The 24194-nt window shown below is 35.9% G+C and overlaps 2 protein-coding genes and 1 non-coding gene across 8 annotated transcripts; 2 read left to right on the forward strand and 1 right to left on the reverse strand.

Annotated features, from left to right (window-relative positions):
- The first annotated feature begins 206 nt into the window (after positions 1 to 206).
- On the forward strand, positions 207 to 3808 carry LOC106300873 (jacalin-related lectin 42-like). 6 transcript variants are annotated; one of them, XR_001262099.1, is made up of 4 exons: positions 207 to 497; positions 1643 to 1708; positions 1810 to 1974; positions 3464 to 3801. XR_001262099.1 is itself a non-coding variant. In XM_013737130.1 (3 exons), exons 1-3 carry the CDS (start codon positions 297 to 299, stop codon positions 1864 to 1866), a joined length of 324 nt encoding a protein of 107 aa, XP_013592584.1. In that variant the 5' UTR covers positions 207 to 296; the 3' UTR covers positions 1867 to 3225. The 6 variants fall into 6 exon arrangements, 1 of the variants encoding a protein (XP_013592584.1); XR_001262100.1 differs by lacking the exon at positions 3464 to 3801 and adding an exon at positions 3281 to 3457; XR_001262103.1 differs by lacking the exon at positions 3464 to 3801 and adding an exon at positions 3281 to 3457 and having other exon boundaries at positions 212 to 497; positions 1643 to 1727.
- A 2827-nt stretch (positions 3809 to 6635) lies between these two features.
- On the forward strand, positions 6636 to 23610 carry LOC106300874 (dynein light chain 1, cytoplasmic-like). The gene is made up of 3 exons (XM_013737131.1): positions 6636 to 10320; positions 10397 to 11592; positions 23464 to 23610. The coding sequence occupies exons 2-3, from the start codon at positions 11455 to 11457 to the stop codon at positions 23608 to 23610; spliced, it is 285 nt and encodes a 94-aa protein (XP_013592585.1). The 5' UTR covers positions 6636 to 10320; positions 10397 to 11454.
- Positions 22129 to 22213, reverse strand: TRNAM-CAU. The gene is given in 2 exon segments: positions 22129 to 22164; positions 22176 to 22213. It is a non-coding gene; the product is annotated as a tRNA-Met (tRNA).
- Positions 23611 to 24194: the final 584 nt, after the last annotated feature.

The raw sequence follows: 24194 nt of genomic DNA on the forward strand, positions 1-24194 counted from the left end.
GTTGAATATCGCCACCATGTGATAAATACACTATCTAAACAATTGTACCTAACTCGTACAAAAATACAATATATAGTAAATTATTTGCCACCTAGCCACTCACTCTCCTCATCAGGCACCACTGTCCCACTCAGGTTCTCTCTCTCTCCACGTGATAAATACATTTTCTAACAATTGTACCTAACTTGTACCAAAAATGGCAATATAAAGTAAACTATTCGCCACTCACACTGCTCGTCAGCATATTTACTCTCAATTGCTTCCTTCTCAAGAAGATTTGAATCAATCAGTACACGATGGCCCTAAATGTGGAAGCTAAAGGCGGAAATGGAGGGAAACAATGGGATGATGGATTCAATTATGAGTGTGTAACAAAGTTACATGTACGAGGTGGTCGTGAAGGCATTCAGTTCATAAAGTTTGAGTATGTCAAAGCTGGAGAAACAACAGTTGGACTAATCCATGGTGTCTCGGATCGTTGTGGTCTGACACAGACGGTATGAAAACGTTTCTTGAAAAATATATCTGACCCAACTCCCGTCTCTTAAAAAAAAAAAAAAAAACTCCCGTCTCTTATTCCGATACCATTGGCACAACATTCTTTTTTATTTGATCACTTTTATTATTATTTTATTTACAGAAATATTTTTAAATAACTATAAAACATTTTGGAAAATTGCCACAAATACTACCTTCATATCACCACTTTTCATGTTTACACTAACCACTTTAACCATCACTTTTAATGAAGGTATAAAAAACAATTATGCCCGTAAAGTTAACTAATTTAGACTTAGAGTTTAGAGTTGAAGGATGAAATATGATTTTTAAAATGTGAAATTTAAGATTATAATAAATATATAAATAAATAATTAAAAATAAAAAAGAAATTCAAAAAATAATTTTAAACATAATTTTCGATTTACAAAAGAAATTTTGAAAAAAATAAAAAAAAATTTAAAAAAATTTATTAAAAAGTTTGAATTTGAAAAAGTATAATTCGAAAACATAAAACAAAAATATATATATTTTTTTAATTTTTTATTATTATTTATTTAAATAATGATTTATTATACTTATAGATAACAAAGGTATAAGAATCTTTTGTCACTTAATGAATAATGTATTTTTGAAAATATCTATTTATTGGTGGTAAACATAAAAAATGGTACCATGAAAGTGGTAAACATAAAATTTTTCCAAACATTTTTTATTTTAAAAGAACACATAAATTTTTTTAAAGAAATAAGTATTCATTAACAAACGACAATCTTACCTCTAATTATAACTAATTAATTAATTAAATATATTAAAAGCTTTTCTAAAAATTAAATATTTAGAAATAAAAAAATTCAAATTATAAATAAAAAAAATATTGATGTTTGAGTTTAGGTTTAGTGATTATAATTAAAATTAATATTTAGAACTTGGGGCTAAGGTTAGAGTTTAAGATAGTTTTTTTTTTTTTTTGCTTTAACTTTGAGTTTAAGATAGTTTAGCATTTTTCTTGTTTTTTTTCCAACAAAAGACGCATTTTTCTTGTTTAATGAATGTTATTTAGAGAATTTTACTCCTTGTATTGTTATTTTTGTGACAAATATTTTTAGTGTTATTGATGGTATTTGTCATTTTATTTATGTAGTTCGAGATTAACCATTTGGAAAAGGAACATCTGATATCTGTAGGGGTTACTGCAATGAATCGACTGGTGTGACACATTCGCTTCAGTTTGTAACTAACCTGAAGACTTCTGATCTCATGGGTTACGATGAGGGTACTAAGTTTTTGTTTTTTTTTGTTATTATACAGGGGTATCATGGGCTATCCTGGCTCTACATAAGTGGTTGTCACGTCCTCAGTCTCTGACAATGCCGAAATGTTAATTCTTCTGTGGTCGGAATTCGAACCCTGGTGGCTTCACCGTAATGAACTATTTGCTTTCAAATTAATCACCAACAGACCACAAACCAGAGGGTACTAAATTTTCACTAAGAGCCAATGGCAAAAAAATTATTGGATTTCATGGGTTTGCTAAGAAGAATCGCAACTGTCTTAGAGCATATTTCATTGAGATAATTCATTAGGCTGTCTGTTAGAGTAATATTTTTTAGCATTTCTCTTAATTCTTCCTTGTGTTTGTCCATATCGATCCTCCCCCCCTCCCCCCCCTTCTTTTTTAATCTTCCTACTCTAATTATATTTGTCGGTTGTCTATCGTTAAACCCTTTTATTTTTTTTCTGAAATGATTTCCTAAGTCTTCTATCGTTATACACTTGTTATTTTCTATTTCTTTTATTTTCTCGTTTAATCATTTTATTTTTTCTAATTGCTTATTATTTAACTGTTTGTAATTTTTTATTTTTTCTTCAAGCTCTTCATTCTACTGTTTTAGTCGTTCTAAATCGTTATCCTGTTTTTCTTCTATTTTTTGTATTTTTTCTAGTACTATTTTTATTTGATCTCCAAGTTTTTCTCTCATAATTTTTCAGTTAATTTATTAATGGTTTCTGTTAGTTTTTTTACTGTTATTAATACGTCATCCAATTCTTGTAATTTGTCAAGTTTATCTAGTATTTCTATAACTTTTTTTTATTTCAGAAATATTTTTTGCATTTCTTCAACATGTTTAGTTGACTCTATAATTTTATCTAGTTTTTTTTGCACTATTCTATTTATTTAATTTGGTTTATTGATATGTTACTAATTATTTCGGTTTGGTTGACTAGTATTCCACATATTATTCTCATCGAATGACAAATTTTATGATCTTCTTTTATGTTTGCTCCCATCGTATATTCAGTGTTTTCCATCATATTTCTTTCTAATGGTATAATTTTTTCTTTATAGGGTATTCCCGGTATAGAGTATAACTCGGGGTGATATTCGATAGTTTGATCTATAAATTCATCCGTTTTTATAAATTTATCAGTTTTTATATTATTTTGATTTCTTCAATTTTTTTGGTTTTTAGCTTTCCTCCCGCTTCTAAGTATTCTAATGCTCGTCCTTTATTCTTATTTATAACTGCACATAATAATTTTATATGCTCTCGTTTCTGTTCATAAGTTTTTCAATTTTATTACTATCTTTATCAGAGTTTGATGGCTCTGATACCAATTTTTCTTACTAATTTTCATCAATTTTTTCTTACAATCTTGACTCTGTTTTTTCCATAGTTTATTATCTAATGTTATTATAGATCGATCTAATTTATTTAATTTATGATTAATTTGTTGTAACTCATATGAACTACTAATTAATTTTCTTCTTTCGTTGTAGGTTCTGTTTATAGCTATTCTTAATCTAGTAAAGCTAGGCTCAAAAATTTTAACTGTGGAGTATATGTCATATTTATTTGATCACTTATATTTTTATTTGGTATAAACCTTACAATAGTTGTTTCTTTAAACAAGTTTTCAAGATATATATCATTCTTGTTTGCAAATTCGATACTCTGTGCAGATGATGATAAGGCGTATCCAACAACATGCGTAATTGATAGCGAATGATCTCCGTCTTCCATAAGATCATGTCTTTGGAAATCGTAGATAATTTCGATTGAATTGTTAAGGTTTTTTTGTTGTAAATGAGATATCGTATTGACAAACTACGTTAAATTTAACAACTGAGTGTTTTAAATTGCTACATACTATTCCGATTATTTTATCGTTTTCGTCCTGAATTCTATTGTCGGTTACCACTAATCTAATTGGGGAATCGATATTCCTTTTAAATGTTGACCTTACTATTATTTGAATTGTTCCTATGTGTATATGAGATATTTTTTCTTGATGAGTCAATTTCATTTTACTTATCTTTCCGTTTATGGCTTTAGACAAATTACTGGTAATGTGAATTCACCGGGAGTCGATTCAATTGGTAAGAGAAATTCTCATATGAATTTTCTGAATTATAATATATTTTTTCTTTTAAATATTTCTGATAACCTATTTCTATGTACACCTTGATCACTTTTAATGTTATTTTTTCTTCCTTTTTTAAGGTTTTTGATTTTTGATCCTTGGATTAATATATCTTTTTCAAAAAAATTATTTGTATCGATGCTACTAATGTAATCTAATAAGTGATTTTGTACTATGTTCTGAGTTTCTTCGTTATCAGACATACCTGGAATGAGCTAGAGTTGGATTTTTGTTGGTTGTAATGGTCGCCTGAATTTGATTGAACTTCTTTGATTCTCGGGTGTTTTTAATTTTATTTTTTATGAGTTTTTAAAGTGAAAAACTGCTATTCAGAAGGTTTAGGCCTTCAACAGTTAGAGCTTTTCAGAGAAAAGTTTTCTCAACTCTTTAAAACGAAACTTGTTCGATTTTTTTTTTCACTTCACTCTTTACAAGAGAGGTTCACACACCTATTTATACTACATATGAGATAAGGACATGACTATTTTGCAGAATAAAGATAGACGCGTGTAGGCCTGGGCATCCGGGTCTTCGGGTCGGGTATTGTCGGGTCCGGGTCCTTCGGGTCCTAGCAATTTAGACCCATATAGGTACCTATAACTTTTCGGGTCGGTTTTGGGTCGGGTTTTGTCGGGTCCGGGTCGGTTCGGGTCTATAATTTCAATACCCGTAAAATATCCAAGATTTTTGGGTATATTTCGGATCCGGGTCGGTTCGGGTATTTAGGACCCGAAATACCCGAACTGTACCCGAAAACTCTAAAAATACCCGGATAACCCAAAAATACCCAAATATTTATCCAAAATTAGACCCGAAAACCCAAAACATACCCGAATTTTACCTGAATACCCAAATTATATTTTCTAAAAATCTAAAATTTCACCAAAAACCTACAATTATACCCGAAAATCCAAACCCGAAACTTTAAAAAAAATCCAAAATACCAAAAATATACCCAATCACCCAAATATACCTAGTATATACAATTATTTGCGGGTACTTCGGGTACCCGAACGGGTCTCGGGTAGGACCCGGACCCGAACCGAGATCCGCGGGTCCAAAAAAAAAAGACCCAATAGGGACTTAGCATGGACCCGGACCCGGACCCGAACCTGTATTTTCGGGTCGGTTCTGGTTCGGGTCTTCGGGTCCGGGTAAAATGCCCAGGCCTAGACGCGTGGCTCATTATTGTCCACTCTTACAAAGATTTCGTGTGGAATCTTATTTTTTCACTTTATTTATGTATGTAGCTATATTAGGTTTACATTTTTCACGTGATTATTGTCGGACTTCTACATTTTGTTGATTGTGTCTTCAATTATTGGTTCCCCAGTCATGTCTTCTTCTTCAATTACTTCATCCTCCGGTCCTTCGTCTTTGGTTCCGCAGATTGCGCATGTGTGTGGTTCTCCAAGTTTAACTTCGAACTGTGATTTTCTAAGTAGCTCACACATTAGATGATGATATTTTAAACATTTGATGAAAATATTTTCCCATATTCTGAAAACGAATGGGCTTGTTTGTTCTTTAATCGTTGTTTCTTCAGTTGCTAGGGTGAGTAGTAACGTTGAATCACTTTTGTAATTAAGACGATGGTTATTGCTTTGGTAAAGGATTTTTCTGAGCATTCCGATTGTTAACTCGGCATCTACTCGAATCCTGTCTTCGCTACTATATTCAATGTTTGCTGGGTCATCCTTTGTTGGATACTGCCCATTTCTTACTCCTATAATAATTACCTTCGATGATGGACAACTAACTCCTGATTCTCTTGTTTATGTTATTTGGAACTCTGGGTAGTTGTTGTAGTACTGCATGAATACTTCTTTATTTTTTGCATATCTGGTGAAATACTGAGAGACGGCTGTTTTTAGGCCTTGGGGGAAAAATTGAGTTGTTGTTCAGGGTTTTGGATATAGAGTGTTTCGATAAGTCGAAAACTATGTAGATTTATGGTGGTTATTTGGCTTGCTTCAGGTAAGACAATAGCTTTTGGGCCTAAGCCTTGATGGTTTTTCGGGTAGATGTGTTTGTATTTGGTGTTCTCTGGATCGTTATTTATTTCATTGAATTTTTCGAGAAATTTTTCAAGGGTAGGTTTTATTTGATTTTGTACTTCTTTTGTTCTGGTAATTTTTGCGATGGGTGTCATTTTAATTGTTGGTTGCATATTTCCTCCCCCACCAAGAAGTAGGCGATCTTTGAATGAATTTTCAATTGATTTATTTTTTTTGCTTGATTCTTCGAGGGCTCGCTTGGCTTTTAGGTGGACTTTCTGGTAGGATTATAGTTTCACTCGAATCAGTCATCCAAAACTTAAAACCTAAAAACCAAACCCAAAACATAATCCTATCAGAAAGTCCACCTAAACGCACAGTCACTAAAAAACCCCACAAATTCTATGTCATCTTTAACGGACCATTGAAGGGAATCTACGACGAATGGCACAAAGAAACCCAATTTATAACATGCAAAAACATTATTCATCAGAGCTACCCAACAATCGACGAAGCCTAAATTGGGCTAGAATTCGTCGATTGTTGATTGTTGGGTACCTCTGATGAATAACGTTTTTGTCTGTTATAAATTGGGATGCTTTGTGCCATTCGTCGTAGATTCCCTTCAATGGTCCGTTGAAGATGACATACAATTTGTGGGGTTTTTATTGACTGTGCTTCTAGGTGGACTTTCTGGTAGGATTATAGTTTCAGCGTTTTGGGTTTGATTTTTAGGTTTTAGGTTTTGGATGACTGATTCGGGTAAAACTATAATCCTATCAGAAAGTCCACCTAAAAACCAAGCGAGCCCTCGAAGAATCAAGAAAAAAAAATCAATTGAAAATTCATTCAAAGATCGCCTACTTCTTGGCGGGGGAGGAAGTATGCAACCAACGACTAAAATGACACCCATCGAAAAAATTCCAACCATCGCAAAAATTACCGGAACAAAAGAGGTCAAAATTTCTCGGAAATTTCAATGAAATAAATACCTATCCAGAAAACACCAAATACAAACACATCTATCCGAAAAAGCATCAAGGATTAGGCCCAAAAGCTATTGTCTTACCTGAGCAAGCCCAATAACCACCCTAAATCTACATAGTTTGGGGCTTATCGGACTTATCGAAACACTATATCCAAAACCCTGAAAAACAACTCAATTTTTTTCCCAAAGGCCTAAAAACAGCCGTCTCTCGGTATTTTACCAGATATGCAAAAAATAAAGAAGTATTCATGAAGTACTACAGCAACTACCCGGAGTTCCAAATAACAGAAATAAGAGAATCAGGAGTTAGATGTCCATCATCGAAGATAATTATTATAGGAGTAAGCAATGGGCAGTATCCAACAAAGGACGACCCAACAAACATTGAATATAGTAACGAAGACAGGATTCAAGTAGATGCCGAGTTAACAATCGGAATGCTCAGAAAAATCCTTTATCTAAGCAACAACCATCGTCTTAATTACAAAAGTGATTCAATGTTACTACTCACTAGAGCAACTGAAAAAACAACGATTAAAGAACAAACAAGCCCATTCGTTTTCAGAATATGGGAAAATACTTTCATCAAATGTTCAAAATATCATGTTTGAGCTACTTAGAAAATCACAGTTCGAAGTTAAACTTGGAGAACCACACACATGCGCAATCTGCGGAACCAAAGATGAAAGACCGGAGGATGAAGTAATTGAAGAAGAAGACATGACTGGGGAACCAATAATTGAAGACACAATCAACAAAATGTAGACGTCCGACAATAATCACGTGGAAAAATGTAAACCTAATACAGCTACATACATAAATAAAGTGGAAAAAATAAGATTCCACACGAAATCTTTGTAAGAGTGGAGAATAATGAGCTACACGTCTATCTTTATTCTGTAAAATAGTCATGTCCTTATCTAATATGTAGTATAAATAGGTGTGTGAACCTCGCTTGTAAAGAGTGAAGTGAAAAAAAAAATCGAACAAGTTTCGTTTTAAAGAGTTGAGAAAACTTTTCTCTGAAAAGCTTTAACTGTTGAAGGCCTAAACCTTCTGAATAGCAGTTTTTCACTTTAAAAACTCATAAAAAAATTAAAAACACCCGAGAATCAAAGAAGTTCAATCAAATTCAGGCGACCATTACAACCAACAAAAATCCAACTCTAGCTCATTCCAGGTATGTCTGATAACGAAGAAACTCAGAACATAGTACAAAATCACTTATTAGATTATATTAGTAGCATCAATACAAATAATTTCTTTGAAAAAGATATATTAATCCAAGGATCAAAAATCCAAAACCTTGAAAAGGAAGAAAAAATTACATTAAAAATGATCAAGGTGTACATAGAAATAGATTGTCAAAAATATTTATAAGAAAAAATATATTATACATCAGAAAATTCATACGAGAATTTCCCTTACCAATTGAATCGACTTGCGGTGAATTCACATTACCAGTAATTTTGTCTGAAGCCATAAACGAAAAGATAAGTAAAATAAAATTGAGTCATCAAGAAAACATATCTCATATACACATTGAAACAATTCAAATAATAGTAAGGTCAACATTTAAAAGGAATATTGATTCCCCAATTAGATTAGTAGTAACTAACAATAGAATTCAGGACGAAAACGATAAAATAATCAGAATAGTATATAGCAATTTAAAACACTCAGTTGTTAAATTTAACGTAGTTTGTCCCATTAACAACAAAAAAACCTTAACAATTCAATCGGAATTATCTACGATTTCCAAAGACATGATCTTATGGAAGACGAAGATCATCCGCTATCAATTATGTATGCTGTTGGATACGCCTTATCCTCATCTGCACATAGTATCGAATTTGCAAACAAGAATGATAGATATCTTGAAAACTTGTTTAAAGAAATATACCAAAGAAAAATATAAGCGATCAAATGAATAGTACATATACTCCACAATTAAATTTTTTGAGCCTAGCTGTAATGGATTAAGAATAGCTAGAAACAGAACCTACAACGAAAGAAGAAAATCAATTAGTAGTTTATATGATTTACAACAAATTAATCATAAACTAAATAAATTAGATCGATCTATAACAACATTAGATAATAAACTATGAAAAAAATCAGAGTCAGAATTGTAAAAAAAAATTGATGAAAAATTGTAAGAAAAAATTGGCATCAGAGTCATCAAACCCCAATAAAGATAGTAATAAAATTAAAAAACTAATGAACAGAAAGGAGAGCATATAAAATTATTATGTGCAGTTATAAATAAGAATAAATGACGAGCATTAGAATACTCATAGGAGGAAGAAAAGCTAATAAAAAAATTGAAGAAATCAAAATAATAGAAAAACTGATAAATTTATAAAAATGGATGAATTTATAGATCAAACTATTGAATATCACCCCGAGTTATACTCTATACCAGAAATACTCTATAAGGAAAAAATTATACCATTAGAAAGAAATCTGATGGAAAACACTGAATATACGATGGGAGCAAATGTAAGAGAAGATCATAAAATTTGTCATTCGTTGAGAATAATATGTGGAATACTAAACAACCAAACCGAAATAATTAGTAACATATCAATAAACCAAATTAAATAAACAAAATAGTGCAAGAAAAACTAGATAAAATTATAGAGTGAACTAAACCTGTTGAAGAAATACATAAAAATATTTCTGAAATAAAAAATAATATAGAAATACTATATGAACTTGACAAATTACAAGAATTGGATGACGTATTAATAACAGTAAAAAAACCTAACAGAAACCATTAATAAATCAACTGAAAAATTATGACGGAAACAGTTGGAGATCAAATAAAAATAATACTAGAAAAAATACAAAAAGAAAATCAAGATAACGATTTAGAACGACTAAAACAACAGAGAAGAGCTTGAAGAAAAGATAAAAAAATTACAAACAGTTAAATAATAAGCAATTAGAAGAAATAAAAAGATTAAACGAGAAAATATAATAATTAGAAAATAACAAGTGTATAACGATAGAAGACTTAGAAAATCATTTTTGAAAAAGTATAAAAGGGTTTAACGATGGGCAACTGACAAATATAATTAGAGTAAGAAGATTAAAAAAAAAAACAATGGCAAGAAAATCATTGGATTTCATGGGTTTGCTAAGAAGAATCTCAACTCTCTTGGAGCATATTTCATTAGGATGCCATCAACCAAATCAGCAATGCAAGGTGGTCAAACTACAGGTGTAAGTTATGACGATGGCGGCGACTATGATGGTGTAAGAAAAGTTTATGTTACAACGGAGGGCACTGCGACTAGGCATATTAAGTTCGATTACGACAAAGCTGGCAATGAGCAAAATCGTGAGCGAGGGTGAAGATCGGAACACAACATGAGGTTTAACATTTGTTTTTTTTTTGCTAAAAAGGTTTGACATTGGTTTCAACTTGACATGTTTCAATACTAAATTAGTTCTATTAATAAATTATTATCTATTATTTTAGTTTACGATCAATCATCCACATGAATATATCACATCAGTGGAGCGCTGTTACACAACCATACAACTGTATTGTCCTTACGTCATTGACTTTCAAAACATCAAAAGGGAGAACCTCTTCAACGATTGGACCAGTGACTGGTACCAAGTTCGTGCTGAAGAGCTAAGGAAATGCTACTGTTGGGTTCCATGGACGGGTGGGTTCATGTGTTGATAGCATTGGTGCATATTTCTCTCAGTTGCTTCCTTCTCAAGAAACAGGTACTCATGCTTTAATAGAGTTGATGGAAATGATCTGGCCTATACACGTAAGATTAGTCAAAATGAGTCATTACAACTCTTTAAAGAATACTTGAAAAATAACTGGAAGTGAGCAGCTTTGTTGCCTGTCATAAGCTTCGTCATTATCAACTTTTTGACAAATTAAAAAAAATAAAAAATTCCTGACTTCACCGTTAAAGAACACAAACGAGTATTTTGCGTACGTACCATTGTTTTTTTCTTATATCATCCAAGAACCCGCGAGGAAGCATTGTTGAACCCAGCGAAGAGAAAGCGACAAAGACAAGAGGAGACATATTTTATCTTCGTATGGGTTTTTCTTGTAAAGATTAGATTTTGTTTTTGAAGGGATCCTTTTCAATTTGTATCTTTTAGTGTCTATAAAGATCCAGACGTTTCCTCGTCTATTTCCTGCAGATAACCTAAGAAAATTGTGACAACCCACTTGAGGTCGGTGCCCTGCAGGACTGTGAGCCGGATTCCGAGTGAGCGGGATGGGTTGTCACATAAAAAGTCGTGACTAATCGTCGGATAATTCAACAACAACCCGTCACGCGCAAAGAAATACTTTGACTTGATGAGAATAAAGAGGAATGGTGGAGTTTATTATACAGAAGAAGGAAAATGAGGTAGGTTTTCTAAACTTCCAATGTGGGACAAAATAAAATAAAAAGAGGATTTTGGGTTTTAATTAAAAAAACAAATGAGCTTTCCCACATTGGATCACGGTCGTTACAAAAATATTATTATTTGAAAGAGAAAAAGAGAGAGATTGAGAAGATGTTGGAAGGAAAAGCAATGGTGGAAGGTTCAGATATGCCAGTTAAGATGCAAGTTCAAGCAATGGCTTTTGCCTCTCAAACTCTTGATCTATTTGATGTCATTTACTGTAAATACATAGCTGGCCACATCAAGAACGTACCTTTTTTTTCTTACTCGGTCATAAATACGTTGTCACCATAAGTCAATTTGTAGTGGTCTAATGGTTAAAATTTTCACTCAAATGAGAATTAATTGCTCCAGTGCTCCTAAAAAAAAAGTATTCTCCAGTACTCTTTTTTTTTTAATGATTTATTAAATCTTTATTTAAATAGGAAAATTTGGTAAAAGACAACGAAACCAAGAGAAACTTAAATAATTTCAATTCTACCTAGTACCATCCAAACCCGAACCCAATACCGACCCAACAAAATCAGATACCCACTTCCAGAAAATGAAATATCGAATACATTTCCCCTTTCTTCTCCTTATTGGTTGAAAATTGAGGTTGAAAAGTAAAGTAATAAATGAACTTGTAAAAAGAATAATAAGAGTAAGGTTTCAATGTCTCTAACTCATTTCTCCCTGTCTCGACCGTTCGCCTTTTTCTTGAAATTATGAAAACCCTACTCAATCGCGAGTCCTCAATCGAGAATCAAAACCCAAATAATGTTGAATCGAGACGATCCAAAGGCGAAAGAAGACAGCTCAAGTAATGTAGGAGGAGAAGAAACGGCGATGGTTTCAGAATAAGAATCAGGAGAAGCAAGTAAGGATGAAGCAAACCCAAGCACCATCGACAAATCTGTCTCCCCGGAAACCGAGCAAAGTCCCCGAGATGCAGATGAAAGCGAAGAAAATGCAAGTGAGAAAGAGATGGAATCTAGTGATAAAGAGGAAGAGAAGGAATCAAGTGAAGTAGAAGAAGACAACGAAGGAGAAAAGGAAGTCGGAGAAGAAGAAAAGGAAGCCGGAGACGAAGAAAAGGAAGTCGGAGAAGAAGAGAAGGAACCCAGAAAAAAGAGAAGGAGCTGGCCAAAGAAGGAGATGAAATGGAGCCCTGAAGAAATGACGAAGAAGCTGATAAAAGGACGATCCAATCAGTACGAGAACATGAAGCGCATGCAAAGGAGGTAAGTATTCAAATAGGAGAACATGAAAATGAGTCGAGTTAGTGTAATATTGAGAAACAAAGTAAAAGTTGTAGTGTGTTGATGACTTTGTAAATCTAAGTTGAACTTCAACAATATAGATGTACAAACTTTGTGAAACCAAGAAAAACTTCAACTTTATGATTGCTTAACTAAGTCCAAGTTTGTGAAACTTTAAGTTGATGGTCGTAAGATGTTGTTCGTGATCCGATTTTCACTTGAGTGCAGATTGTAGATGACGAAGAAGAAGGCATGCAACCGCTGAAGGAGCACTTTCCTTCAAGTCAGTATCAAAAGTCTTTAAAGCTTTCAGGAAAATGTTACATTGACACGGCGATAAGAAATATACAAACGATCCTGAAAAAGAATGAGGTGGAATAGTTCATAGAGCACCCACACTTCCAACATTTCTTCCATATTAAAAACCGAAAGCAGAAGTGGATGGGAATGTGGCTTCTCGTTTTGCGATCAGCTTGTGTAGCGAAGAAGTATGAGTTATGGTTTATCGTTATGGCGTCCCAATCCGATACTCTCTCAGAGAATTCAGACTCATTTCTGGACTATACTGCCATGAGTATCTCCCCAACCATGAGAGGTTGGGTGGTACAACATTCATGAACAAGTATTTTGGAGGGAAAAGGGTTAAATATGCTGACCTAGAGAAGCAGATGTTGGCAATGAAATCAAAGCCATCTCAGGATCGTCTAAAGATGGCCGCTCTGTACTTCTTAGCCAGTATCCTCGTCGGAGGCCGAAAGAGTGGAGAGGGAGTATCACCTGTGGACAGTTTCATCCAGACTGTTGTTGATGACCTAGATGCGTGTGTAAAGTTCCCTTGGGGGCGGTATGCATTCGAACATAACTTGAAGGATGTCTCTAGCTTCTTGGAGAAATGCAACGGGGTTGTGCCGACGAGTTGGGTTCTTACAAGCTTTCCTATTCCTTTGGAGGTATTCTTAAGCTCACTTGTACTTAGTTGTCTTATTGTTAATTTGATGGTAATGTCTTTTTGTTGTGTGTTCGTAGTTGTTGGACTTTGAGGCAATTCCAAGCTTGAGGAACCATTTCCGAGAAAGTGTGAATGGTGCATGCCCTGGTTGCCCGCGGATGTGCAAGATGCAGTACAAACGCAAAGGTGGAACCAAGGCATTCGGTTTGAATGCAGTGAACGTGAATCTTGGTGATAGTAAGGTAATTGATGTTTTCTGTGTAGTCGAAACAAGAAGAAGAGACTTATGAAAACTTGGTGAAACTAAGGTAAGTAATGTTTTATGTGTATTTGGCACAGGATATTGCGAGTATCTTGGTAGAAACAGCGGTTGAGAAGGAACTTCTGGAAAGCATAGGGATGGGCAAGGAAAGTTGCTGGGCCGATGATAACGATGATGCAACAGTCGATCGTCGGACCAAGATAATACAGAAAGGGAAGAAACAAGTTTTCTTTGAAGAACAGTTCGACATCGATTTTGCGGCTCGTACAGCTCAGGTTGAAGGTCCCACCATTCCTGCTATTGGAGGAGGATCCAATAATGCAGAATCTGGATAGACTGATGCATATTCGGTGGAGGCTCCTGGAGTTGAGGCTTTAAAAGCGATGGAAGGTTGGCTTATGAATGCAATCTCGGATGGTATGAAGGAAGTGAACAAAAAAGTCAGGTCATTGTCTAACCGGCTAACTCTTGTAGAAAACGAAGTGAAAAGTCTTAGGGTGAGTGTTCCCGGAATGAGTGAACTGCTGTCGGAAGGGGAAGGTGATAATCCGTCGGAGGAAGATGGTGGTGATACTCCGTCGGAGGAAGATGGTGATGATACTCCATCGGAGGAAGATAAAGATGGTGGTTCTAAGGATGATAGTGTTCTCGCTATTGTAAACCAAGTGCAGAGTGAACATGGTAATGGTGATGATGACATGGATGATACTGCAGAGATGTCTGCAGCGGCTGAGAAGCTCGAGATTGAGATACTTGAGAAGACAAATACTGAGAAGAAGAAAAAGAAGAGGGTGAGAAAAGATGATGGAAAAGAATTACTTCCTTCGAAAACGCCAAAGGTTTGCGATAAGGCGAGGAGTCCCATTTGGACAAGAGGCCAGAAGATGGAGGAGGCAGGTCACAAGGATGCAGCCCAGAAGAAGGACGCCAAGCAGAAGGCAGGTGAAAAGAAGCAGACAAAGGAGGCAGCTGAGAAGGAGGCAGCAGCTGAGAAGAAGGCAACAGCTTAGAGGGAGACAGCAGCTGAGAAGGAGGCAGCCCAGAAGAAGGCAGGCAAGAAGAAGAAGACAAGTAAAAAGAACAAGAAGCCAAAGAAGGGAGGTAAGAAGACGTTGTGAAATCCGTGTGTGGTTGTTTTAATAATGTCACAAGTAATCAGTTGAACTCAATTTGGTTTGTATGACTTTTTTGAATTCCCCTATGATTTTCTTATTTGTTGTTGAAGACTTATGTTGTTTGAGACTTTCTGGTTTGTTGTTGAAGACTTGTGTTATTTCTAGAACTGTTTAGAGTAGGTGAAACTTTTCAAAGTTTCAGTTTCAGTTTCATCTTCGTCAACTTTGTGAAACTAAAATAAATCGTAACTGCGTAAAGTAGGTGAAACTTTTCAAAGTAAGGAAATGAGCAAGTAGGGGAATAAGCAAGTATGAGAAACTGTGTAAAGTTAAACTTTCATCTTAGTCTTACTTCGTTAAACTAACGTAATTCGTGAAAGAGCAAAAATAGCAAGTATGGGAAACTGTGTAAAGTTAAACTTTCATCTTAGTCTTACTTCGTTAAACTAACGTAATTCGTGAAAGAGCAAAAATAGCAAGTATGGGAAACTGTGTAAAGTTAAACTTTCATCTTAGTCTTTCTCGTGGAACTTTGAAATAGATAGTATTCGATAACAACTATTTCATAACATAAGATAATAGGAACATGATCCGATCTCGCAACATCATCCTTAAGAAAATAGCAGAGATATTACACAACGACAACAACAAAAGAAAGACTTGCTAAGCGCCGACGCATGTCGTGGACTGGACGCATGTCGTGGACTGGACGCATGTCATGGACTGGTAGGATTCGGACGGGTAAGCTTATACTTGGGTTCAGCAATCTCTTCAGCCATCACATCCACACGTTTCCTTAACATTTGAACCTCTTCCTGGACACCGAAGACCCATGGTTGACGGAAATGGAAGCCATCATTCTACGCATAAAACCTGAAAGTATCAAAATCTGTACATAAAACCCGAAAGTATCCAAAATTTACCTCGAAATTTTTGCACGTGAAGTATTTTCTCCCTGGTAAAGTGTCAAAATCGGTTTGATCCTTCGGATCCCGTGACACCTCGTTGATGATTCTCCCCCCACAAGGGCATCTGGTCGGAATCCCACACTCGGCATCCGCCACGAAGCCAAGCATGTCGATGTCATCCTTCAAAGCCTTCATCGCTATGTTCTCTTCGTATGGATGAGTCAGAATTCTGAGTATCCGAGTTAGGAAGAAAGAAGAAAGCTCGAGAAGAGAGGGTTCGAAGAGAAATCTGAAATCTCGAGAGAGAAGAGAAATCTAGAGAGAGAGAGTGAATAGTGGATAAATGAATGGGGAAAACAAAAAACAAGGAGTCGATTCGATTCCACATCGATTTTGGGGAGAGTCAAAATTCAAAAAAATGGGTGGGAAAATTCGAAAAGCTGGGCGGGAAAAAGTTTTCGTGCTTATTGTTTCACATATTTTGTAGTTATAGAAAAACCTTTAAAGTTATACTTTTCTGTTTTTCGCAATTGTTTTAGTTTTACTGTCCTTAGATGATTAGTGTTATGGTTATACCAAATATATTATGTTTTCTATATGCATTTCTGATCTGGACATGTACAAATAATTTTGATTTCTTGATATATATAACTTTTCTAATCCCACAATGTAATATCTACGAAAAAACTATATCATAACAATGTATTTCCTCCCCGATTATTAGAAAATGTGATCCAGATATTAAAAATTTCCAGTTAACGTGATCCGGATTTCAGAACTATTAATAAATAACGTGATCTAAAGTGCAAGTAACGTGATCGATAGTGAAATATAAATCATCAATAATATAACGGAAGTTTCACCAAGTTGTACAATCATACAACGCAGTCACGTAACGCAGGTTTCACAAAGTTTTACAAACATGTAGCTCAGGTTTTCACCAAGTTTTACAATAATATAACGTAGGTTTTCACCAAGTATAATATAACGCAGGTTTCACAAAGTTTTCCTTGAGTTCCTTGTGTTCCTTAAGTTGCTTGTGATCCATGTGTACCTTGAGTCCTTTATGTTCCTTGCGCTCCTTAAGTCCCTTGACTCCCTTGTGATCCATGTGTTCCTTTTGTTCCTTGTGTTGCTTGTGCTCCTTGCGATCCTTCTGTTCCATGCGAGCAGTTGAACCAGCGACTCAAATTCCTATTCGGCACATACTTGTTAGGACGGGGCCGCCTTTCTCCTGCCGAAGGAAACCTTTTTTCCCGAGTTCTTCCCTTTTTGTTTCGTAGTCTGGAGGTAAGGGACACTTTTCCTCGACTTCTTTTGGAATGATCCAATCAGACATATGAGGGACTGGATATATAGTCCTTCAATACGCCAAAGCCCACAAACTAATCAAGTAATAATGCGATATTATATCATACATGTCACTCAACTCTGTTGGTCTATCATGCTTCAAACACTTAACGGCAGTGCCTATTGCATGGACACATGGGTATTTATCTATATCAAACATCCTGCAACTGCACGTTTTATTCTGCAAATCCACCAAATAAGTCTTCCCGTCTTTTCCAATAACACTGTATGCATTTTGTTCTCCACTAAAGTAACCAATTTTTGAGATGGCGGTCCGGCTGCTGCATCCTTCCTATGTCTGTTGAACCACTCAGCCATTTTATCAATAACTGTATCAAGCATAGGAAGTAAAGACATCTTTCGTGCCTTTTCAAATAGCGCATTCAAAGACTCCGCACAATTAGAAGTGTCTATGTTGTACCTTGCACCGGGGAAATGACACTTCGCCCATTTTTTGACATCGACAGTTTTATCAAGATACGTAGCACACGATGGATACCTCTCCCTGAACTCTTGATACTGCTGTTCAAACTCAGCCTCTGAATAAACTTGTGCAACTTTCCTGAATTGTTCTGCAACCTCGTCCCTGCCGTATCTGACATGACCTTTCACATTGTGCGATAGATGCCATATACAATACTCATGTTTAGACATCGGATACACTTCAGCAACGACTTTAATGAGACTTGTATTTCTCTCTGAAACGAACACCAATTCCGTCGAATCCGGTATAACAGTTTTCAGCGTTGTGAAAAACCAACTCCAACTTGCATTTTTCACCCCATCAACGACACTAAAAGCTATAGGATAATGGTGACGGTTTGGATCCTGAGCCGTGGCAATAATTAAAACACCACCTTCAACAGTCTTCAGAAAAGTTGCATCCACAGTGATGACTTTCCTCATGTATTCAAACCCTTGAATAGAAGCTCCCAACGCAACAAATAGGTATTTGAACCTTTTGTTTTCATCCAATAACAAACTTGTTTTTGTATTTGGGTTCACCTTCTCTAACATATACAAATAAGAAGGCAATCTTTTGTATCCTTCCTCGGGACTACCACGCAAATCCACAACAACTTGTTGTTTCCCTCTCCAACATGTCGCATACGACACGTCCACACCTAATGTCCTTTGCACCAGACCGACCATGGTTTTCACAGTTGGTGTCTCATATAGTCCGGGATAATCCGTATGCACTATAGCTGCAACACATCTTGGTGTAGGTTTCCTTTTCGTTCCAGTACTTGATGTTGCGCGAGAGCATGAATACATCCCTGTGTATGTTCTAATCGAGAACGCTTCAGAATTCTTTATCTTTGTAGCTCTCACAACCCATTTACAACCCTCAGCTGCTCCTCGACATTTCACCACATATCGACTCTTATCTGAGTTGGCGATACTGATTCCGAAACAGTTCTGTTGTGATGCTCTATCAATAATATCTTTGACAGCTTCTTTACTCGGAAATTCTTGCAACAACTGAAAACCCAAACCATCTTCCCACTCTTTAACCACTGGAATTTCTTTTGCAACACTTGGCAGCTCAATATAGTCGCTAATTGGACGAACACCCATAGATTTATCCACGTCGCACTCATTCTCCACGATGTCCATGTTATCCAAACCAATGCCCCCTTCGTCGCCTTCTCCATTAACAACATTATCCACCCGTTCACCACCCGCTAGATATCTTTCTGCTTCTTCAATGTGAGTAAATAGAGTGACTGCCCCCGGATTAACTTCAACTTCGAGTAATCCACTCGCAAGCTCACTATAGTTCCCACCATATGAACTTTCTTTCTCACCTCTTGATTGTTGCTCCGTTACTGGAACTATTTCCATTTCTCCGATGACCTCTACATGCAAAATATTTCTTCTTCCCTCTTTATCCACTGATGTCAGATACACAAACACATCTTCATCATCCAAAATATATGATTGCCTCTTAGGTTCTACTACCAGTGGAATATAACTCAGATTCAGCCTCTTTGTACACGGATCTATGGTCTTCTTCTTGCATATCCTCTCCTTAAAAAACGAATAAGTGATATCATCCAATGATGATGTCTTAAATGATATAGCATACAAACGACCATCGCTTGGAATCCATTCACAATCATCTCCAGATTTCTCATAATGTCCATCAAAGTCAAAGTGTATGTTTGTAGAAGAATAACCCATTATCTGTTGTACAAAAAAAAATTAAACTCTTAAAGTTATTCCTAGTTATCCAGTTTTGCTATTGAAGTTATACTAAGTTATATCTTGTTACACATTTTTGTCAGGGAGTAAAGTTTCACCACTTACACTTTTCTAGTCTACCAGTTTCACACTATTCAATCAATTCATTCGGGAAATTCAGCTTTGATCCCCGACTTTTCTTGTTGATTATCAAATTCCACACACCACACACCACCCAACTCCCACACTTTCCCATTCTCCCCTGATTGACAACCCAAATATGAAATCTACCGTCTCATTGATGGGGTTATAGCATACAGACCAGAACCAAGATAATGCTTTACCTGAAGTTGGGGATCTATTGCTCAATGATTCAGCATCCAAGCGAGCAGCCGCAGTCATCTTTAGAATCGAAGAATCGCTGATTTCGATTTCAGGGCAGGAGAGATCCTCTCGCGCCAGACCCAGTACGGACCGTATTGAAGGAGAGAGAAACAAACAATAAATCCGAATAGAGAGAGAAACAATAAGAAAACAATAAACCTACAAATCCACCTGGACAGGAGAGAGAGAGAAATCGCGTTTGCTTTTGATTGGTCATATAAAGAGGGGCACTTTCGACTTTGCCCATCGATATGAAGAGTATCAGAATAGACAAGAGTACACCAGAATTCGTAAGAGTAAGCCAGAATACGTTTTGCCTCATTAAGAGTATCTGAGATTATTACCACTAGATATCGTTCTGCTTCTTCAATGTGAGCAAATAGAGTGACTGCCCCCGGATTAACTTCAACTTCGGGTAATCCACTCGCAAGCTCACTATAGTTCCCACCATATGAACTTTCTTTCTCACCTGTTGATTGTTGCTCCGTATTATATCTTGTTACACATTTTTGTCAGGGAGTAAAGTTTCACCTACTTCTACTTTTCTAGTCTACTAGTTTCACACTATTCAACCAATGCATTCGGGAAATTAAGCTTTGATCCCCGATTTTTCTTGTTGATTATCCAATTCCACACACCACCCAACTCCCACACTTTCTCATTCTCCCCTAATTGACAACCCAAATATGAAATCTACTGTCTCATTGATGGGGTTATAAGATACAGACCAGAACCAAGATAATGCTTTACCTGAAGTTGGGGATCCATTGCTCAATAATTCAGCATCCAAGCGAGCAGCCGCAGTCTCCTTTATAATTGAAGAATCGCTGATTTCGATTTCAGGGCAGAAGAGCTCCTCTCGCGCCAAACCCAGTACGGACCGTATTGGAGGAGAGAGAAACAAACAATAAATCCGAATAGAGAGAGAGAGAAACAATAAGAAAAAAATAAACCCATAAATCCACCTGGACAGGAGAGAGAGAGAGAGAAATTCCGCTTGCTTTTGATTGGTCATATAAAGAGGGGCACTTTCGACTTTGCCCATCGATATGAAGAGTATCAGAATAGACAAGAGTACACCAGAATTCGTAAGAGTAAGCCAGAATACTTTTTGCCTCATTAAGAGCATATGAGATTATTACCGCTAGATATCGTTCTGCTTCTTCAATGTGAGTAAATAGAGTGACTGCCCCCGGATTAACTTGAACTTCGGGTAATCCACTCGCAAGCTCACTATAGTTTCCACCATATGAACTTTCTTTCTCACCTCTTGATTGTTGCTCCGTTACTGGAACTATTTCCATTTCTTCGATGACCTCTACATGCAAAATACTTATTCTTCCCTCTTTATCCACTGATGTCAGATACACAAACACATCTTCATCATATAAAATATATGATTGCCTCTTAGGCCCTACTACCAGTGGAATGTAACTCAGATTCAGCCTCTTTGTACACGGATCTATGGTCTTCTTCTTGCATATCCTCTCCTTAAAAAACGAATAAGTGATATCATCCAATGATGATGTCTTAAAGGATATAGCATACAAACGACCATCGCTTGGAATCCATTCCGAGTCATCTCCAGATTTCTCATAATGTCCATCCTAGTCAAAGTGTATGTTTGTAGAAGAATAACCCATTATCTGTTGTACAAAAAAAAATTAAACTCTTAAAGTTATTCCTAGTTTTCCAGTTTTGCTATTGAAGTTATACTAAGTTATATCTTATTACACATTTTTGTCAGGGAGTAAAGTTTCACCTACTTACACTTTTCTAGTCTACCAGTTTCACACTATTCAACCAATTCATTCGGGAAATTCAGCTTTGATCCCCGCTCCCACACTTTCCCATCCTCCCCTGATTGACAACCCAAATATGAAATCTACCGTCTCATTGATGGGGTTATAGCATACAGACCAGAACCAAGATAATGCTTTACCTGAAGTTGGGGATCTATTGCTCAATGATTCAGCATCCAAGCGAGCAGCCGCAGTCATCTTTAGAATCGAAGAATCGCTGATTTCGATTTCAGGGCAGGAGAGATCCTCTCGCGCCAGACCCAGTACGGACCGTATTGAAGGAGAGAGAAACAAACAATAAATCCGAATAGAGAGAGAAACAATAAGAAAACAATAAACCCATAAATCCACCTGGACAGGAGAGAGAGAGAAATCGCGCTTGCTTTTGATTGGTCATATAGAGAGGGGCACTTTCGACTTTGTCCATCGATATGAAGAGTATCAGAATAGACAAGAGTACACCAGAATTCGTAAGAGTAAGCCAGAATACTTTTTGCCTCATTAAGAGCATCTGAGACTATTACCCAAGGATTGAAGAAAGCACTGGGTCAATGGAGTTTAATTTTTTTTTTAATGGCAAAAACGATAAAAGGGGTGAGAGAGGCTCGAACTCTCGACCTCAGGATCACTCAATAGCTATGAGACCTACGCGCTAGCCAACTGCGCCACCACCCCCATTTTGATAGTAAATTACAGGCTTCCTTTTATTAACATCATCACACTTTGTGCAAGGAAGAAAAGAGACTTTAACCGATTCACAGAGAAGAAACAATCTCTCCTTTCTCGTTCCTTCCTTCGTAAAGCTCGAAGCAAGCAGAGAACGTAATCAATCGCTCGCCTACTTTAGTTTCTTTCTTCACCGAAGCACACAGCACTTGAAAGGTATGAACTTTATTGATTCTTTTTCGTTTTGTTATCATTTTATCCAATGATGATGTCTTAAAGGATATAGCATACAAACGACCATCGCTTGGAATCCATTCTGAGTCATCTCCAGATTTCTCATAATGTCCATCATAGTCAAAGTGTATGTTTGTAGAAGAATAACTCTTGTACAAAAAAAAATTAAACTCTTAAAGTTATTCCTAGTTATCCAGTTTTGCTATTGAAGTTATACTAAGTTATATCTTGTTACACATTTTTGTCAGGGAGTAAAGTTTCACCTACTTACACTTTTCTAGTCTACCAGTTTCACACTATTCAACCAATTCATTCGGGAAATTCAGCTTTGATCCCCGACTTTTCTTGTTGATTATCCAATTCCACACACCACCCAACTCCCACACTTTCCCATTCTCCCCTAATTGACAACCCAAATATGAAATCTACTGTCTCATTGATGGGGTTATAAGATACATACCAGAACCATACTTTACCTGATGTTGGGGATCTATTGCTCAATGATTCAGCATCCAAGCGAGCAGCCGCAGTCTCCTTTAGAATCGAAGAATCGCTGATTTCGATTTCAGGGCAGGAGAGATCCTCTCGCGCCAAACCCAGTACAAACTGTATTGGAGGAGAGAGAAACAAACAATAAATCCGAATAGAGAGAGAGAAACAATAAGAAAACAATAAACCCATAAATCCACCTGGACAGAAGAGAGAGAGAAATCGCGCTTGCTTTTGATTGGTCATATAGAGAGGGGCACTTTCGACTTTGCACATCGATATGAAGAGTAGCAGAATAGACAAGAGTACACCAGAATTCGTAAAAGTAAGCCAGAATACTTTTTGCCTCATTAAGAACATCTGAAATTATTACCCCTCAAATGACCCCAAATCCTAAATTGACAATTTTTAGTGCTCTCATGGTTAAGATTTTGACAGAAAGTTAAAATATTTTAGAAATGAATATTTTTGTTGCATAAGCATCTTCAGCATCGTCTATATATAATCTGACGAAATTATTTTCCTAATGAATCCAGGAGTTTGATGAGAGCTATGGGAGTGGATGGCAATGTGTGGTGGGATCAAATTTTGGGTGTTTCTTCACACATTCTAAAGGGACATTCATCTATTTTCAATGGGAGACACTTAAGTTCCTAATCTTCAAAGGCGCTTCTACTCCTTAAAAAATGGAACCCTAAGCCAATGTTCTATTATTTATCCTTCTGTGAAGATCTGTGAAAAAAACATGAATAGCTTATCAAAAATCTTTTTGTTGGCTCTTTATAGTTTTGTTTGAATCTAGGTCTGTAAATAGACCTAAGATGGGGAAATTTCATTTATATGTGATTTATGTGTTTGCCCTTGTGTCCTCAATAAGATTGTAATATACATGATCTTCATACATTTTTCTTTACTGAATTGAAAACAAAATCACCACCAACAATATAGTCATTAATAAACATAATTAGCATAATTTGTGGACAACGACCCGTCAACTACTCTTCATATATATAAACTATACGAAGCCTACTAAATATAGAAGGCTGCCAAGATTATACTATATCCATTTCGTTAATTGATTGAGAGATTAAAAATAATAACTACAAATAAGGGTATGTGACATGTCCTCCTTGATGATATAAGATTTATTTTAAAGTATGTTTGAAAATTTTGGTTTTCTAATATCGTGCACCCCATATTCCACCAAACTTATAAATAGTAAACATTCCAAGAATAAGTAATTTATTTTCCCTAAAGAATCTGACCA

Source organism: Brassica oleracea, chromosome C6 (assembly GCF_000695525.1).
Source record: "Brassica oleracea var. oleracea cultivar TO1000 chromosome C6, BOL, whole genome shotgun sequence".
NCBI classification, from domain to species: domain Eukaryota; kingdom Viridiplantae; phylum Streptophyta; class Magnoliopsida; order Brassicales; family Brassicaceae; genus Brassica; species Brassica oleracea.

Excerpts from the sequence above, each read along its gene's own strand:
- LOC106300873 (XM_013737130.1), top strand. The coding sequence starts at position 297 with ATGGCCCTAAATGTGGAAGCTAAAGGCGGAAATGGAGGGAAACAATGG. Across the intron at positions 498-1,642 it reads GTTGTGGTCTGACACAGACG|TTCGAGATTAACCATTTGGA; the intron begins GTATGAAAACGT and ends TTATTTATGTAG. Across the intron at positions 1,709-1,809 it reads TTACTGCAATGAATCGACTG|GGGTATCATGGGCTATCCTG; the intron begins GTGTGACACATT and ends GTTATTATACAG.
- LOC106300874 (XM_013737131.1), top strand. The coding sequence starts at position 11,455 with ATGTTGGAAGGAAAAGCAATGGTGGAAGGTTCAGATATGCCAGTTAAG. Across the intron at positions 11,593-23,463 it reads TAGCTGGCCACATCAAGAAC|GAGTTTGATGAGAGCTATGG; the intron begins GTACCTTTTTTT and ends TAATGAATCCAG.